Raw genomic sequence first — 17,880 nt, forward strand, 5'->3', positions numbered from 1 at the left:
TAGCAACCGGGATTATATGTAGCTTTTTTTTTTTTTTTAAAGCACTTACAAAACTCCTTTACGGAGTTGTTCTCTCCCGCCCGAGAAGGGCAAATGGACTTTGGAGTTAAGATGCAGGGGGGTGAACCAGTGTCAACAATGAAAGTCTCCGAGAGTGAAGGAAAGCTGGAGGGCCTGGCCACCGCCGTGACCCCGAACAAGAACAGCAGCAACAGCAGCTGTGCGGGTGGAATCAGTAGCAGCAGCAGCAGCAGCAGCCGCGGTGGCAGTGCGAAAGGCTGGCAGTACAGGTATGGTCCTTCTCCGAGGTAGTTTTCTGGGGTGGAGGTGGAGGTGGAGGTGAGTATACTGGAGTCTGTATATTGCAGTTGAAGGGGAAAGTTTATCCTCTGGCTTCAAGAAGCAACTGATAGATCTCATTGGACCTGGGACCTCACCTCTCATTAGCAAGATTCTGTTCATTCAACAGGTATTTATTTAGGGGCTTTTGAGGAATGCAGAAATGTATCCCTGAACTTCCTCTACAACCCAGAGTTATGTCTTCCTTTGATTTAATTCTGTACTCACTTCTGTTTTTGCCAGTGTTGTAATTTGTTTACAAGCCTGCCTTCTCTGACAGACTGTGAGGGCAGAACTGTTTAACTCAGCTCTTTCCAGAGGCTAGCAAATACTGGGTGCTCAAAACATTTGTCATAAATTCTTGCCCTCTGGAAGTTTGTGATTTAGAAGAGGGAATATACATAAATAATTTGAATTCTCATATGAATGAAAAACTTTTTGGAACAGGGAGAGAGTCTTGGAAAAGCTAAAGAAGTTGTATTCTAGTTTTGGTTTTTGATGCTTTATACCTAAAGTAAAGGGGGAAATGAATATCTGTAATTTTAAGAATGAATGAAATCAGGACATCCTATAGTGTTAGAACTAAAGGGATGAATTCTTAAGTGTTGGTTAATTGCCTGCGTGCTTAATTGTAGTCCTTTTTAGCCTTGTGCAATTTGTATTTGTGAAAAGTATGTGATACTTGGAAGGTGAGAAAGCCAAGATTTTGTGTTGGATATATACTTATGAATATTATCCATATATGTGAAATATGTGTAACTGTATAACATATCAAAATGGAGTCATGATAACTTTTATTGGTAAATAGCTGTAGGACATAAATGTATTTAGTTATTGTCAGATATCTAGGTTCACTTTTGGAATTAGCATGAATGTGTGTGTGTGTGTACGTGTGTGTGTGTGTGGTTTAACACTAACTGTATAAAACTATGGATTGCTTTGAGGGATATTCTTATGTAATTGAAGAAGCAAGATAAAGTAAAATTTCAGGTAGTTAGGTGAGTTTCCTCTTTTCTTTATACCGTTAATTTATTTTTTATACATTTATTTTTTATGTGATACTGAAGATCAAACCCAGTGCTTCACACATGCTAGGCAAGTGCTCTACCATTGAGCTACACCTCCAGTCCAGAGTTCAGTCTTCTGATATCCTTAACTTTGAAACTCACTTTCAATTGAAGTGGAAAATAAACAGATTTCTTAGCACTAGGAGAGTTGTCATAAAGCCATCTACTTTACTTCTTTCCTTTTGATAAAGAGTCCTGTTACCCTTATTTAGGGTATTATTTAATGGTTGTATAATTTTCAAACTACAATCTATTGGAAACACATACAAAAAAAGGTTATAGGAGAAACATAACATAGGAAACAGCAATTGACAATAAAATTTAACATGCACATCGTCGTAGTACAGTAATCATAATTACAGTGACTTAAAGTTTCCAAGGGGAGTCCACTCTGTTTAAGAAGGCAAAGAGGAACTGAGCTGGGAGGCATGCCTATAATCCCAGTGACTCAGGAGGCTGAGATAGGATGATGGCAAGTTCAAGATCACCTGGGCAATTTAGGTCCAGTCCCAAAATAAAATTAAAAAATGGTCTGCGCAAGGTGGTGCACGCCAGTAATCTCAGAGGCTTGGGAGGCTGAGGCAGGAGGATGGAGAGTTCAAAGCCAGCCCCAGCAACAGTGAGGTGCTAAGCAACTCAGTGAGATCCTATCTCTAAATAAAATACAAAGTAGGGCTGGGAATGTGGCCCAGTGATTAAGTGTCCCTGAGTTCAATCCTTGGTATCCAAAAAAAAAAAAAAAAAAAACCAGGGTCTTGCTGAGTTGTGTGTAGAGTCTGGCCTTGAACTTGGAATCCTACTGTTCAGCCTCCCAAGTTGCTGGGATTATAGGCATATGCCACTGTGCCTGGCTATCTCTAGTTCTAAAATGGAGATTTTAGGTTATGTCTTTGAAGTGGTTGAAGTGTTTGAAATTTAATGAAGACCCTGTGGTTCAGAACCTGGGTTTTGACTTTCCAGATTTAGTATTTTAATTGGCACAATGTTTTCAAGGTTCATTTATACTGCATCACATAGCATTACTTCTTTTATAGACAAATGATATTCTCTCATATGAATATGCCACTGAATATGCCATATGAATATGTACTGGAGATTGAACCCAGAGGTGTTTTAACTGAGCTACATCCCCAGCCTTTTTTGTCTTTGGAGACAGAATTTCAGTAAGTTGTTCCCTGGTTCAGCCTCTTGAGTTTGGGGGATTACAGGTGTGTGCCACCGTGCCAGTCTTTGAATCTACCACATTTTGTTTATTCGTTTTATCAGTTGATGGACATTGGGGTTGTTTCCTTTTTTGGTGGTTATAACTAATGCTATTATTAATATTTCTGTTTAAGCTTTTGTATGGACATGTGTTTTCATTTCTCTTGAATATATATCTAGAAGTCAAATTGCTGGGTCACATGGTAACTTTAACTTTTTGAGGAACCACCAGACTATTTTCCAAAATGATTGCAGCATTTTACAATCTCACTAGCAAAGGTAAAGGTTTGCAATTTCTTCATGTCCTCACAAGCTCTTGTTATTGTTTGCCTTTTTTATTTTAGCCATCCTACTGTTATGAGATGGTATCTCAGAATGGTTTTGATTTGCGTTTCTCTGTGTTGAGCATCTTTTCATGTATTTACTGGTTGTTATGTACATCATCTCTTTGAAGAAATGTCTGTTCATATCCTTTTCCATTTTTAAATTATCTTTTTATTATTGAATTGTAAGAGTTCTTTATATATTCTGGATACAGTTCCCTTATCATATATGATTTGCATATATTTTCTCCCTTACTGTGTGTTGTTTTTTCACTTGATAGGATTGTTTACAGTAAAACTGTTTTTAGTTTTTGTGAAGTTCAGTTTTTTCTTCTGTTGCTTATACTTTTATGTCACATCTAAGAAATGATTGCCAAGTCCAGGACGACGAATTTGCACCTATTTTTTTCTTTTAACAACGCAAATGTGTTTATTCATTTAAGTCTTTCCCAGAAGGCACCTATGTTTTTGTCTCAGCATTTATATTTTAGTACTTAAATTTAGATATCTGACCCATTTTGAGTTTTTTTCCTTTATGATTAATAGCATTTTTTCTTTTGTTCTGGGTCCTCTGGCTGTGGGTCTTTCATGAGCTCATGGTCATGGAAAGGGTCTACTTCATAGCTCCCTCACAAGAGCTTCTTGGCACATTTCAGTTTCTTTTGGTCTATTGTATAAAGACTTCATTGGAAGCTTTATTTGGTTCCTGGTCATAGGGTCCTCTCCACAGAGCATTAGAGGCAGGTATTCAGAAGGCAAGAGAGTACTAGTTAGAGGGAGGTGAAGTCATAGTCTTCTTAACCTAAGCATGGTTGAGAAGTCACATCACTTTTCTCGTTTATTAGAAGCCATTTCTGCACAGGGTGTGAATACCAGCAGATGGGATTATCGGGATTCATGCCAGAAAGTGTCTATCACTTGGGCTCCAGATTGTCAGCAACTCTTTTTTTTTTTTTTTTTTTTCTTTTTTCCAGTACTGGGGATTGAATCCAGGGAGCCCTTAACCACTGAGCCACATCCCCACTCCTTTTTAGATTTTATTTAGAGACGGGTCTTGCTTAGGGCCTCAATGAATTACTGAGGCTGGCCTTGAACTTGGAATCCTCCTGCCTCAGCCTCCCAAGCCGCTGGGATTATAGGTGTGTACAACCATGCCCGACTAGATTGTCATCAACTCTTGAGAAATTTGTTTCTTAAGCTGAGAGGTTGAAACTTGATCAAATAGATTTGATTTGATTGTTAGGAAATAAGAGACACCAAGCTACTAGGATATCATTGTAATCAACCTAGACACAAGGTAACTGGGGTAAAAAGAATGAAACCATTAAAAGAAAGTTTGACAGACTTAGCACATGATTAGATACTAGTGAGTGGATGGTGGTAGTGAGGGAAGGAAGTAAAAATTGACCCTAGTCATCTAGGTTTGAAATTTAGAGAACAGATTTCGAGAATCAAATTTATGTTTGACTTTAGTTGTATGGAGCTTAAGCAGAGAGAACATTTACATGTCATATCTAGCCAGCCCGCAGAGATATGGCACATTGGAAATGTAGGTAGTTGTCTTCAGAGTGTTTTCTGTTACTACGTTTATTCCTCCTTACTCCAGGAAGGGCATTGTTATCTCTATTTTATAGTTGAAGAAAGTGAATGTTGGCCAGGTATATGGTACAAGCTTATATTTCCAGCAACTCTGGAGAGTTGGGGCAGGAGGGCAGGAGGACTGCAAGTTCAAAGCCAGTTTCAGCAATTTCACAAGGCCCTAAGCAATTCTGCAAGACCTTGACTCAAAATTATAAATGAAAAGAGCTTGGGATGTAGCTCAGTGGTTAAGCAACACTGGATTCAATCCTCTGTGCCAAAAGAAAAGAAAATGAATATTGAAATGAGTTGACCATGGTCACATACCTAGTGAGTGAAAGAACTTTTTATTCCTAGGGAGTGATTTGCATAGAGGTATTAAAAGTAGAGAAACTCTCTAAAGGAATGAATAATTATTGATAATAACTAGTTTAGTACATGGTTTGTTTCATTGTTTGTTTAGTGGTCTAACTCATATAGCAAGTATTTTTGAGCCTCTGCTATGTATGGAGCATTCCTGTTTATTATTTCCTTTTTTTTTTTTTTTTTTTTTTTGGTACCAGGGATTGAACCCAGGGTTACTTAACCACTGAGCCACATCCACGGCCCTTTTTTAAAATTTTATTTTAAGACATAAAATAATTTTAATCTATATATAACCCAGTGTTTACTATCTTGGTCTCTCTCACTAAGTTGCTTAGGGCCTTGCTAAACTGCTGGGGCTGGCTTTGAACTCATGATCCTCCTGCCTCAGCCTCTGGAGCTGCTGGGATTACAGGCGTGTGCGACAGTGCCCGGTGTTATTTACAAATTAATGTACATACCCAGAAGAATGAAAGTAGGAACTCCAAGGCTTATTTTTGGAGGATCATCAAAAGAATCAGGAAAAGGAAGAGCCTGCATTGCAAAATATCTCATGATCTTTTTTTAAAACTAAAATTGACAATTGAATTTATTAAATTAACCTTAAATTTACTTCTTTTCAGAGTAATTTATATTCATATGATGTGTGGCATTACTTACCATTTATGGGCAGATTTCTTCATTCTGAATTTTTCCTTTTTCATAGTGAATATTCAAAGTTTATAAAACAAACTTTGCTCGTGTTTTTATTCTTCACATCAGCTTTCAGGGAAATTTACAGATCTACAAATATACTACCTATTTGTTAAAATGGGCAGAAGAGAACTATCCAGAGGAAGAACTACAAGGCAAACTAGGATATGTGATAGACCTGCTATTTTATTTTTTGGGTTCTGCATTGGCTTACTGCTTCCCTCCCTCTCTCCCTTCCTTCCTTTTTTCCTTATTGGAGTGTGAACTCAGGGCCTCACACATGGTAGGCAAGAGCTGCATCCCCAACCCTTTTACCCCACCCTGTGTTTTATTTTGAGTCAGGGTCTCACCAAGTTGCCTAGGTTAGCCTTGAGTTTGCCATTCTCCTGCCTTAGTCTCCTGAGTACCTGGAATTATAGAATTGTGCCATCAGACCTGGCTTGGTTAATCGTTATTAACAAACAGGCACATCTCTTTTCCTCATTAGCAAGTAGCTTAGCTTTTGAGTAAATGGGTAGAAGTCTTCAAATGTGTTAGTATAAATAATAATTTTTGTAGTCATATTTGAGGTTTTTCCACTGTAAATACACTGTTACAAGGAACAGTACCTATTAGCAAATGGAACAAGGAGATTAATCTATATATAACCCAGTGTTTACTATCTTGGAGGTTTTACCTCTTCTGTTGAGACTGATTTAAAGAAAAAGTCATACATGTTTTGCTTTTTTTTTCTTATGCAGGAGTTAAAAGGAAAGTTGAATGTATGTGTGTTCTTGTACCCCAGTTTTTGTTTTCCCTATCTAAATCTGGTATAGATGCTGCTAAGAACAAGGGAAAGACAATTTATAGGCAAATAACTGAAAGTACAAAATATTGTACCAAAATCTAATGAGAACACCAGCCTTGAGGAGCAAGATTTAGTTTATTTTGGTGTGCACTGATTTCTTAATTTCCTTACATTTTTGCTCTACATATATGTTCATTAATGTTATATTAATTAAAGATTATGTTTTTGCCTTTCAACTGAATAAATTGTTAGCTCTTCACCATGAAGTCAAGAGGAATTACCAGCTACCTCCATCTGGGTAAAACTTTCCATTGTACAAAATTATTTACAGGATAGCATGAAAGTAGGAAGACTATAAAGATGTTTTGGTCCCATTGGTTTTATGAGCAGATTATATATTATAATTAAGAGCTCAAATGTGATAAATTTTTCAATAGATTTCTTTTGAAATTATTAAAATATAGTTTGGGAAGCTTTATTACTCAGAATGGTAAAGACCGAAAGATTGGGGATGTAACACAGTGCCGGAGTGCTTGCCTAGCGTGCACAAGGCCTTGAGTTCCATATCTACCACCACATGGGGGGAAAAATGGTAAAGTCATTTATGCTTGAGTACAGATTTTTTTTTTTTTTTTTTTTTTTTGTGGTGCTGAAGATCCAACTCAGGGCCTTATAAGGCAAGTGCTCTACCTATAGGCTGTATCCTCAGCCCTCAGATTTTCTCTCATCTAAATTGCAGTGGAACAAATGTCTCCTGATTCAATAAAGAAGACCTAATTAATTATATTTGGGACTTCCATAATAAACTTTAAAAAATCATAAGCCTAAAAAATAAAAATCAAAATTAAAAAAATTTTTTAAAAATTTAAAAAATCGTAAGCTTAATCATGACTGGGCATAGTATACTGTGGTATTTTGAACTTTTAGGCTTTATACTATTTTGCATTATAGTAGTGGTAAACTTTTGATTGTACTTTTTGTTTGGATGTTATTTTTTATTTAGGCTAAGGAATTGTCTGAAAGATGTTTATGAAGATTAAATTGTGAGCTTTGTGAAGATGGGATCTCTGTGTAAATATGTTTTTAAAAATTGGTAGTATTGCTGGGCACAGTGGCACAGGCCTGTATGAGGCAGGGGAATAGCAAGTTCAAAGCCAACGTCAGCAAAAGCGAGGTGCTAAACAACTCAGTGAGACCCTGTCTCTATATAAAATACAAACTAGTGCTGGGGATGTGGCTTATTAGTTGAGTCCCCCTGAGTTCAATCCCTGATACCTCCCCACCCCCCCCAAAAAAGTTGGTAGTGTTATTCTTAGATAGATTGCAGTTCATTGAAAGTTGTTTCTGAAAACTATTGGTTTGTGGATTTACTGTATCTTTTTTTGTTGTTTGATATGCTGTATTTTTGGTGTTTGTTTTCATTTTTTTTAATTTATTTTTGCGGTGCTGAGGATTGATCTCAAGGCCTAATGCGTGCTAGGCAAGTTCTCTACCACTGAGCTACACCCCCAACCCAGAGGAGAATATTCTTGATGTAAATTATACTACCTAGAGGAAAGGGAACATTTTTATATTCTTCCCTAGCGAAGCATAGTCTTCTGTACTTATTTTGCTTAATGAAGTGATTTGTGAACAGACTTATTCAGTAACAGATATTTTAAGAATTATAAAAACTTGACTGTTTCACTTTGTTGAGAAAGAGTGAACAATCAAGAGAATTCCCCTATGTCTCTGCTAATCTGGTCATGATTAGCATGACCTCTTTTCAAGTTCCCAAGACCGGCCTTGAACTTGTGATCCTGCTGCCTCAGCCTCCCAAGTGCTGCATTGATTTCCTACCACTCTGACACTTGACACAGTTCTGTTGGAGAAGAGGATTCAACGCTTGACATGGTTCTGTTGAGCGATCATCCTCCCTCTTGGGGGCCATAGACGTGGCATGTCTCCTTGTGCGGTTGCTTTTAATACTAGTAATTAATATATCCTTAGATTCAGATCATAGAGAATACTGGGGAGATTTCATGGTGCTGGGACACAAAATAACATGCAACAAAGTTTAATATTAATGCTTAGGTGAAATCATAAATAAGCAATTATGATTTGCTCAAATTTGTAAGGAACCTGTGATTTCTTTTAGTATACAAAATTCTCTAAAAGTTGTATATGAGAGTATTCCTTTGAGCTTTGATGTGGTATTTGGTCTTCATTGCTTTCTTAGTGTTTATGATTAAGTTTAAGGATATTTTTCCCACTTAATAAATAAATAGGTTAATCATAGGTACAATTTGTATTCTTCCTATGTAGACATTCTTCCTATGTTAGAGTTTTAGTCCGTCCTTGAGTACATGAAATAGAATAAATATTAACTATAAGCTGATTCCTCTATTCTCTGTTAGTAATAACAAAAAACATTCCACTGTTAATAACTAACATTAGAGTTCTTGGAAGGGGTAATTTTTACAGAAACTTAATGACGTATTCTTTCAGGGAAATTAAAACTAAACGGAGCATGGTGCCTTTACCTTGCTGGGAACTGTTTTTCTTTTTATTTAAGCTATCATACAGTAAAAACATGTTTATTAAATAAGATCATTAATTATACTCTTGAAGATTTTTTTACTTAACATTTCCTTGTATTAACAATGAAATGATGTAATCAATACCAAAGAAAAAACATACAAAAAGACTGTGAACAATAAAGATTCAGACTCAGCCTCAGAACACTTGGTGTCTCTGTGTGCTGTTTCTCCACTGCGCCGACGCCTCCTATCCACCTTGGACCCCCGACTGCTGCTATGGCTGGACCCCAGCACCCAAGTAACTTTGATTTACAGGCTTGTGACACCCATCTAAGGAGGCATTCTTTGTTCTTAGTTCTTGGTTTATGCAGTCTTGGATAACAATTAAATGCTATTGTAAATCTGTTTTAGAACTAAGTACAGTTTAAAGCCAGATAGATGTATGTGCAAAGATAGACATTCAGATGGGGAAGATGACAATAGGATTTTTAGGGACCTACTGTTCTCTTGATGTGAGATGCTTCATTGAAATGACCACTGGGAAGAGGGTTTAGACATATGGGGCATAAAAAAATATTAGATCAGGGGCTGGGGAGATAGCTCAGCTGGTAGAGTGCTTGCCTCATAAGTACAAGGTCCTGAGTTCGATCCCCAGTACCAAAAAAAAAAATTAGATCAGTGAAATATTGTACTAGAAAAAATACTTTTCTCTGAACTTTTTTTTTTTTTTTTTTTTTTTTTTTTGCGGTGCTGGGGATTGAACCCAGGGCCTTGTGCTTGCAAGGTAGGCATTCTACCAACTGAGCTATCTCCCCAGCCCTCTCTGAACATTTTTAATGTGAAATTTAATATTGCTCTTAGAATTAATTTTTGAAATAACGATTTTATGGTGAAAATCATGTTTAGAAACTGGGCATGATTGTGCATGCCTATAATCTCAGCAACTGGGGAGACTGAAGCAGGAAGATCACTAAGTGACATTCTATCTCAAAATAAAAAGTAAAAAGGACTGGGGGTGCAGCTTGGTGATAAACCACCCCTGTATTCAATCCTCAGTATCTCAAAAGAATAAAAAGTAAAAAGAAAAAATATTTAAGAGTTTTTTGGGGCTGGGTTGTAGCTCAGTGGTAGAGTACTTGCCTAGCGTGTGTGAGGCACTGTGTTCCATCCTCAGCAGCACATAAAAATAATAAATAAATAAAATAAAGACATTTAAAAAATGTTTTTCAGAGTATTGTTTACATGTTTTAGGCCAAAAAGGACATCTAATAGCAGAACACTAACATTCAAAGATTTAAATTGATTTGACTCAGGCCACTCATGGCGCTAATCAGTGAAAAAGTTAAAACTAGATCCTCTATCCTTTGGTGCTCATTCTACAACGTAACAGATACCTCATACTTAAGTTTTACAAACTTAATTTTAAACATCAGGGATATTGAAAAGCCTATTAGTCATGTCTAAACATCTTGTTGATGGGGATAAGTGATATCCTGTGTTTGTTGGTAAACAGTTGCTGCCTTGAGGCCAGTGTGAGGAAACACACCATTTTTAAGTTGAACAGTAAGAGTTAAATTGGTGCAGTCTCTTTGAAGAACAGGTTAACAGTGTCTATAAAAGCTAAAAGTGCAAGAGTCTTTCATGTAGGAATTTCTCTTTTACCAAATGTACGCAAAGATATGTACAACTTGGTTCGTGGCAGCATTGTTTACTATAACCAAGGCCTGGAAACAAGTGCTTATCAGTAGGAGGACTGGTTAAATATATAACTGCTATATAGTAGATTGCTAAGCAAATGTTAAATTTGAATTGGAACCATACCTATTGAAACGAAACATTTCTAAGAAAACCGTTCCATGAAAAAAGCAAGGTATAGAACAGTGCATATGATTGCCGCCATTTGTTTTAGAAACACTGTGTCATGTATGTGTGTTTTGTATGCTTGTAGGTACATAGAATATCTTTGAAGAAATTGAATGAAGTCCTTGCCTCTGACTAAAATAAACCCAGCCAGACATTGAAGTAGCAAAAACAGATTTTATTCAGTAACTATTGACAGTAAGAGAGCTAAACTCCATCCCAATTTGTGCAGAGATGATTAGGCATTTTGAAGGGAGAACAAGAGGGTGGGTTTCAATAGAAGTAGAGAATTGACAAGTTGGTTAGTGTAAATGTGCTTAAACAAGCTGTGTTTTCTAGCTGGCAATTATGGAATTTAGGATTTTATCCTACATGAGAATCTGAGAAATAGAGACCCAATCCTTTCTAATGATTTATTACATTTCAAAAGAGTGGATTAAGACTTCTGAATTGTAAGGTACATATTCATAGTTGTAAAGCCTTTTTAATAAATGCTGTAAGAAAGGGGAGGTTGGGGGCCTATGATCAAGTATTTGGCTAGAACAAAAAATAAATTCTGGAAGCTTTGGGCTTTCCCAGGAGGGCATTGTAGTGAGGAATGGGATTGTCCAGGGGACACTTATGCTGCTAGAAGCCCTGCAAGAGTTTTGGTCAGGTCTCCTAGGTGTTTGGATGGAGTTGTTACATGCTGAGAGTTTTATAGTTCTTACCTCTGAAAAGGTGAACTGGTGGCTGGAGGACAGGGTTGGATAAGAGACTTGTCACTGTAATTTACATGTAATACTTTTTTTTGGTTCTGGGAATTGAACTCAGGGGTGCTTGACCACTGAGCCACATCCCCAGCCCTATTTTGTATTTTATTTAGAGACAGGGTCTCGCTGAGTTGCTTAGTGCCTCACTTTTGCTGAGGCTGGCTTTGAACTCACTATCCTCCTGCCTCAGCCTCCCGAGTTGCTGGGATTGCAGGCATGCACCACTATGCCCGACTGTAATACTTGTTTGAAGACAATTCTTGCTGTGTCTTACTCCTGCATGTCTTGTGAGCAGAAGTATTGACTGCTATTTGTTCCACACTATTGTTTTTTTTTGTTTGTTTGTTTTTGTTTTTGTTTTTTGTGGTGCTGGGGATTGCTAGCGAGGCAATCACTCTACCAACTGCAGTATATCCCTAACCCTGTTCCATACTATTTTTCAAGAATGTTTTGTATAGCAGACAGCCTTGGAAGATAGTGTCTCCCTCTTGAACTAATGTCATTTTGACTTTTTTGGTTTTTTCCCCCCCAGTACTGGGGATTGAACCCAGGGGTGCTCTACCATTGACCTACATCCCCAGCCCTTTTTATTTTTGTTTTGAGACATAGTCTCACCAAGTTGCCTATGATGGCTTCAAACTTGTGATCCTCCTCCCTGACCCTCTGGAATTGCTGAGATTATAGGAGAGTGCCACTGCACCTGGGCCAATATCAGGTGTATTTGCTGTCCAATATGATAATGTCTTCCTTTGGCAGAGTCAGGCAGGCTTACTGCTCATTAAAAAACTTAGGTTCCTTATGCTTGAGGTTCCCCTCCTTTAACACAACCCATCACATACATAGGCATCACCTGCTCCTCATGTTGCCCTGTGTGTTTGGGCTAAAAAATCTATTGCTGTGAGAACTAAAGTCTCTTGTCTTTGACTCAGGAGTCTCATGTCTTCTGCCAACATCCATGAAATTGTGGCAGCTAATTTGCTAGCTTGTAAGTAGGGTAAATCTCATATGGTTCCTGACAAGATACCTACTGGTGCTGAATATTGAACCCAGGGCTTTGAGCATGCACTCTACCACTGAGCTATACCCCAGCTAGTAATTCTTTTTTTTTTAAATGAAAGAAGTAGAAGTCTCAGGGCCTAGGTCCCAATATTCTCATTTGAAAGTGTCAGACTTGCAAAGACAAGAGACTTAGAAACCTGATCTAGAAAATGAGCCCTTTGCTAGCAGAGGCACTGACTTCCTGGAGTGGAGAGAATCAATATTTGTGAAGCACTTATCATGTTGAAATATTCTTCAAACATATAGAGATTGAAATATATAATATTTTATTTTTGCTTCATTGCTACAAGATAGATGTTCCTTATCCCTGTTTACAGATGAGGAAACTTAGGTATAGATGTGTTATTTGCCCAAGATCAAATTGGAATTCAAATCTAAATTTGTCTGGTGTAATTGCATGCTCTTTTCATCATCATAAACAGCTTCCTAACTTGGTGGAGGTGTTAGAGGCAACTTTTTACCTTGCCATGTAGGAGGGTTTTTTTTGTTTTGTTTTGTTTTTTTTTGAGTTGTTGATGGACCCTTATTTAATTTATTTATTTAGGTGTGGTTCTGAGGATCGAATCCAGGGTGTCACACTTGCCAAGCCAAGTGCTGTACCATTGAGCCACAACCCCAGCCCCATGTAGGAATAGTTGTGCCATTTTTTTCCAAGCTCTGTGATTAAGTGTCTAATTATGAGAACCAGATTATGCACAGTATTTTTTTCTTTTTGATTTTTTTCCTTTGGTCTAGGTGGGTGAACACTTGACAGCCCTGCTTCTCAAATTTTGTGAAATATCTCTAACAAAGACAGTTGGTACTCTCAGGGCACCTAGTTTGTGGTTTAAGGTTATACCTTCTTGGAATTTTCTTTTTATCTTCAATATTCAAAAGAATTTTGTAGTCTACTTTGTAATATCTATATCTTTATATTTGTCTATCTATATCTGTTTCTCCATTTTTGAAAGGTCAATAAATAATATCCTGCATTCAGGACAAACTGAGACAGAATAAACATGATCCCACAGGTTACAATCAAGTTGTACTTTTTCTTAGTGTGGTAAAATATATGTAATATGAAATTTACCACTTCAGTCATTTTAAGCATACAGTTCAGTAGCATTATGTTCACATCGTTACACAATCATGACCTCTGTTCATTTCCATACTTTTTTTTTGCTCATCTTAAATGAAAACGGTCTATCCATTAAGCAAAAAACTTCCCATTCCCCCTCTCTCTAACCCCTGACAACTAGTAATCTACCTCTTGTCTTTATGAATTTACTATTCTAGGTGCTTTATATAAGCAGAATTGTACCATATTTATGTTTGCCTTGTTTTATTTAACCTAATACTTTTAAGGCTAACCATTTTGTTAACCACTGTATTATCTTTTTTTTTTTTTTTTTTAATTAGAGCTTAATGGTTATACATACTAGTTGGGTTCATCCTGACAAACTTATACATTCATGGAAATCGATTTTAGTTCACGATCCTGCCTTTTCCCTCCTGTCCTCCCCTGCTCCTCTTCTCCTTCCTCTATTTTACAAGACATCTTTTTGCTCATCTGTTAATTTGTATTTGATTGGTTCTTTATGTAATTTTATCCTTCCCTCCCCTTTTCCTTTAAGGAAAATCCCTATGATTGTAGGCCAAAATAAATCACTTCTCTTTATGAGTTCTCTCAGGTATCTCTCCGTATGTACCTGAAATGATTTATTTTGGCCTATAATTATAGAGATTCCAGTCCAAGATCAGAGGGTATGGACCTCTGATGAGGCAACACCTCATGGCAGGAGTAAGTAGCAGAGTAAAAACCTCTTACATCACAAGCTAGGAAGCAAAAGGAGAGAGGATAGAGGAGACTAGGGTTCCCTCCAAGGACATATTCCCAGTAACCTAAGGACCTCCAGTAAGGCCCCACCTCCTGAGGTCAACAGTACTTCCTAATAGCACCCCCTGGAGATCAAGTCTTGAACTCATGGACCTTTAGCAACCATTTTATAGAATGTGCCAGATTTTCCTTCCTTTTGGAAGCTGTATAATCTTCCATTGTGTGTGTATATTTGCATTGTTTGCACCTTTGGCTATTGTGAATAATGCTTCTGTGAAATTGGTGTACAGTATGTGTTTGAGTCCCTACCATACAGTACTTTTATACATATACAGAAGTGAAATTGCTGGACCATGTGGTAATTCCATGTCTTAATTTTTTTCTGAGGAACTGCCATAATGTTTTCTATAGCAGTGGCACCATTTCACATTCATACCATCAGTGCATAAGGGTTCCAATTTCTTCCCATCTTCACCACACTTGTTATTTACTCTTCTTTTGGCACTAGCCTTTCTAGTGTGAGGAAATGATCAATTTATTGGAAAAGCTTACTGGAGAAAATGACTTTATCCTGGATAAAGTAGGTTTGCTAATGTTTTACTCTGCAATTAGGCACACCTACTCACAGGTAACTGAGACCTTGTCTCTGCCAGAGACCAAGTAAGAATGCCTTCTCTGGGTAGGCAGGTAGATCCTAGAAGAGCCCAGAAGGAACTGAACCTTTCCATACCAGCTATGGAGGAATAAGGGGGAGCAGTCAGGGTTAGGAGTGTTGAGAGAGGATAAGGGCTCTCTGGGAAAGTTCTCCACATGGACATGTGTGAGGAGGGAGCAAATTTCTTTTTAACATTTATGTAAGTTTTGATATAAAAATGCTTTAATTTCTTACAGTCAGGTAAATTTGTACTAAAAAGTGACTATAGTTTTTACCTGTTCCCCTAGGTACTCAGCCCAGTTTTGGGTATTTGTAACCTATTTTAGGAAGTAAGGACTTATGGGAAACTTGGTTCTATATCCCCAAAGGGTATTGTTCATGCAGTCACACTGGAAAGTTCTACAACTTTTAATTTATGCCAGTGTGTGCGTATATGTTCAGGGGAGCTAGGAATAGGACTCAGGGACCTGGAGAATGCTAGGCAAATGATCTGCTGCTGAACTACCCTCCCCCGCCTTTTTAAAAATTTTTATATATTACCCAGGCTGGTGTTGAACTCTGGGCTCAAACAATCTGACTGCCTCAGCCTCCCAAGTAGCTGGGACTACATGTGTACACCACTGCATCCAGCTCATTTCATAATGTTCATAGGTGCACTTTGCTCTTTGCCTAGGCTATTCCACTTATTTCAGATAATTGGAACTTTTTATTTTGGTGCTGGATTTTGAACCCAGAGGCACTTAACCACTGAGCTGCATCTCCTGACCTTTTATTTTTTTGTTTTCATACAGGGTCTTGCAGAGTTGCTTAGGGCCTCACTGAGTTGCTGAGACTGGCCTCAAACTTGCAATCCTCTTGCCTCAGCCTCTTGAGTTGCTGGGGTTACAGGTGTGCCCCACCATGCTCAGCAGTTGAACATTTTAAAAATGTTTTAATTGATTGTAAAAATAATGTAGGATGAAAATTAGAAAATTTGAAACAGTAAAGGGAGCAAGGAAAATACCACTGATAATTCTTCCATTCAGTGATAAACCACAATTGCTATTTTGTGTACTTTTAGTCTGTACATATATTTTATATACTGCATAACATTTTGTGAATTGCAGTTTTAATGATCATAATAAACAGTACCCTATATTGTTAGAAATTCATATACATTTTAATTGGGGAATACTACTTCATTTAGTTTGTTTTTTCTTATTCTTTTTTTCCCATTTACCTCCCTGCCACACGCACATTTTTTTTTTTTAACCATTATAAGTAGTACTGTAGTGGACATAGTTGTATATTAACTTCGTCTGCTTTTCATTTTGTTGTTGTTTTGGTTTTGGTTTTGGTTTGGTTTTGTTCTACATTTCTAATCATTGTTTTAGACTGAATATCTACAAGTGAAATTTAGGCCAAAGAGCATTAACCTTTTTTTTTCAAGAATTTTAGCAGGGAAGAGGACAGAAAAATTTTGTTCCGTTGTTTATTCAACGTTTATTGAGCACCTGTTATATCTTAGGCCATACTCTAGATGAGTAAGAAGTAGTCATTCTATGGGGGAAATTAAAAAGTTAAATAAATTGCAGACTGGGCACATGCCTGTAATTTCAGTGATTTGGGAGGCTGAGACAGAAAGATGCAAGTTGGAGGCCATCCTTAGCAACCTCATGAGTGAGACCCTGTCTCAAAAGAAAAAATAAAAAGAGGATGGTGGTGTAGTTCTGTGGTAGAGCACCCCAGGTTCAAATCCAAATACCACAAAAATAAATAACTAACTAAATAAAAAGTTCTTCCATACTACATACCTAATTACAGGTATTCAGAATTTGTATGTATACTGATAGTTACTGGTTGGGTTCCATAGTTAGTAGACTTAGAGTCTTTCATACGTCCTATGGGATGGATGGGCTGGCTACAAAATAAAAGCTATGAAACGTATTTATCAGAAGTAAAGACAAGGCAGAATTATCCTAAGAGCAGGGGCATGTTCAGTTGAGCTGTCCAGAAGGCTCAAACAAAGGAAGGAGCCCGTGCTTGCTTTATTTATAGTGGTACAGGTCCAAGGGGACCTGTAGGAGCTTCTTGGAGAAAAACAGGACATGGGGTGGAGGTAAGCAGGCCATTTGGCTCTAGCAGGTCACTCCCACCTATGTGTGCCTGTACTACTTGAACCTGAGTGGTGACCTAATGCAGGATACCACGTGACTCAGGCGTTCTCGAAGATTGAGTATCCAATTGTGAATTCCTAAGGCCAGATATTCCTAGTTAATGGCTCAGACTTCACCTGGTTCTCGTAAGGAGTCATGGATGGCTCCCCACCTTAGAGACTTTGGGGCAACAAGTTGAATGGAATCTTGGTGGCTGCTTGGAATGTTCATGGCAATTAATTCCTTGAGCTTTCTGGATCTACTCTGCATATATTCTGGAACATCTCCCCCAGGATTCCAGTAGACCTGCTCCAGTTTTGGTCCATAATCAAGGAGCCACATCTGTGATGGCCTTCTTGCTGACAGTCCCTAAGGTGGCACAGGACATCACATGGCAAGGGAAAGAGAGCACACCTATGGAGTTTTTTTGTTTGTGCAGTGGAAGGAGGTACCCATGCTGTAGCCTCTACTATTACTTGATGTCAGTTGCTTTTTCCTCAGCTAAGTAAACTACTCCCTCCCTTCATCATGTTATTTATATTTGTATGTATGTATGAATGTGTGTATGTATGTATATATACATACCAGGGGTTGAACCCAGGGACACTTAACCACTGAGCCACATCCCCAGCCCTTTTTTGTATTTTATTTAGAGACAGGGTCTTGCTAAGTTGCTTAGGGCCTCGCTAAGTTGCCAAGGCTGGCTTTGAACTTGGGATCCTCCTGCCTCA

General features: G+C 37.8%; 1 protein-coding gene across 4 annotated transcripts in view; it reads left to right on the plus strand.

The window, feature by feature from the left end:
• Window positions 1-17,880, plus strand: part of Osbpl11 (oxysterol binding protein like 11) — an 80,597-nt gene that overhangs the window by 722 nt on the left and 61,995 nt on the right. For all 4 annotated transcript variants that reach the window (XR_007110284.1, XM_047565031.1, XM_047565030.1 and 1 more), the window contains exon 2: window positions 43-290. Coding sequence is in view for 3 of the 4 variants with exons in the window: in XM_047565031.1 (XP_047420987.1) it covers window positions 94-290 (197 nt within the window). In the remaining variant the exon portion in view is untranslated. The remainder of the gene's footprint in view (window positions 1-42; window positions 291-17,880) is intronic.

The sequence above is a fragment of the Sciurus carolinensis genome, chromosome 9, assembly GCF_902686445.1.
Source record: "Sciurus carolinensis chromosome 9, mSciCar1.2, whole genome shotgun sequence".
Classification (NCBI taxonomy): Eukaryota; Metazoa; Chordata; class Mammalia; order Rodentia; family Sciuridae; genus Sciurus; species Sciurus carolinensis.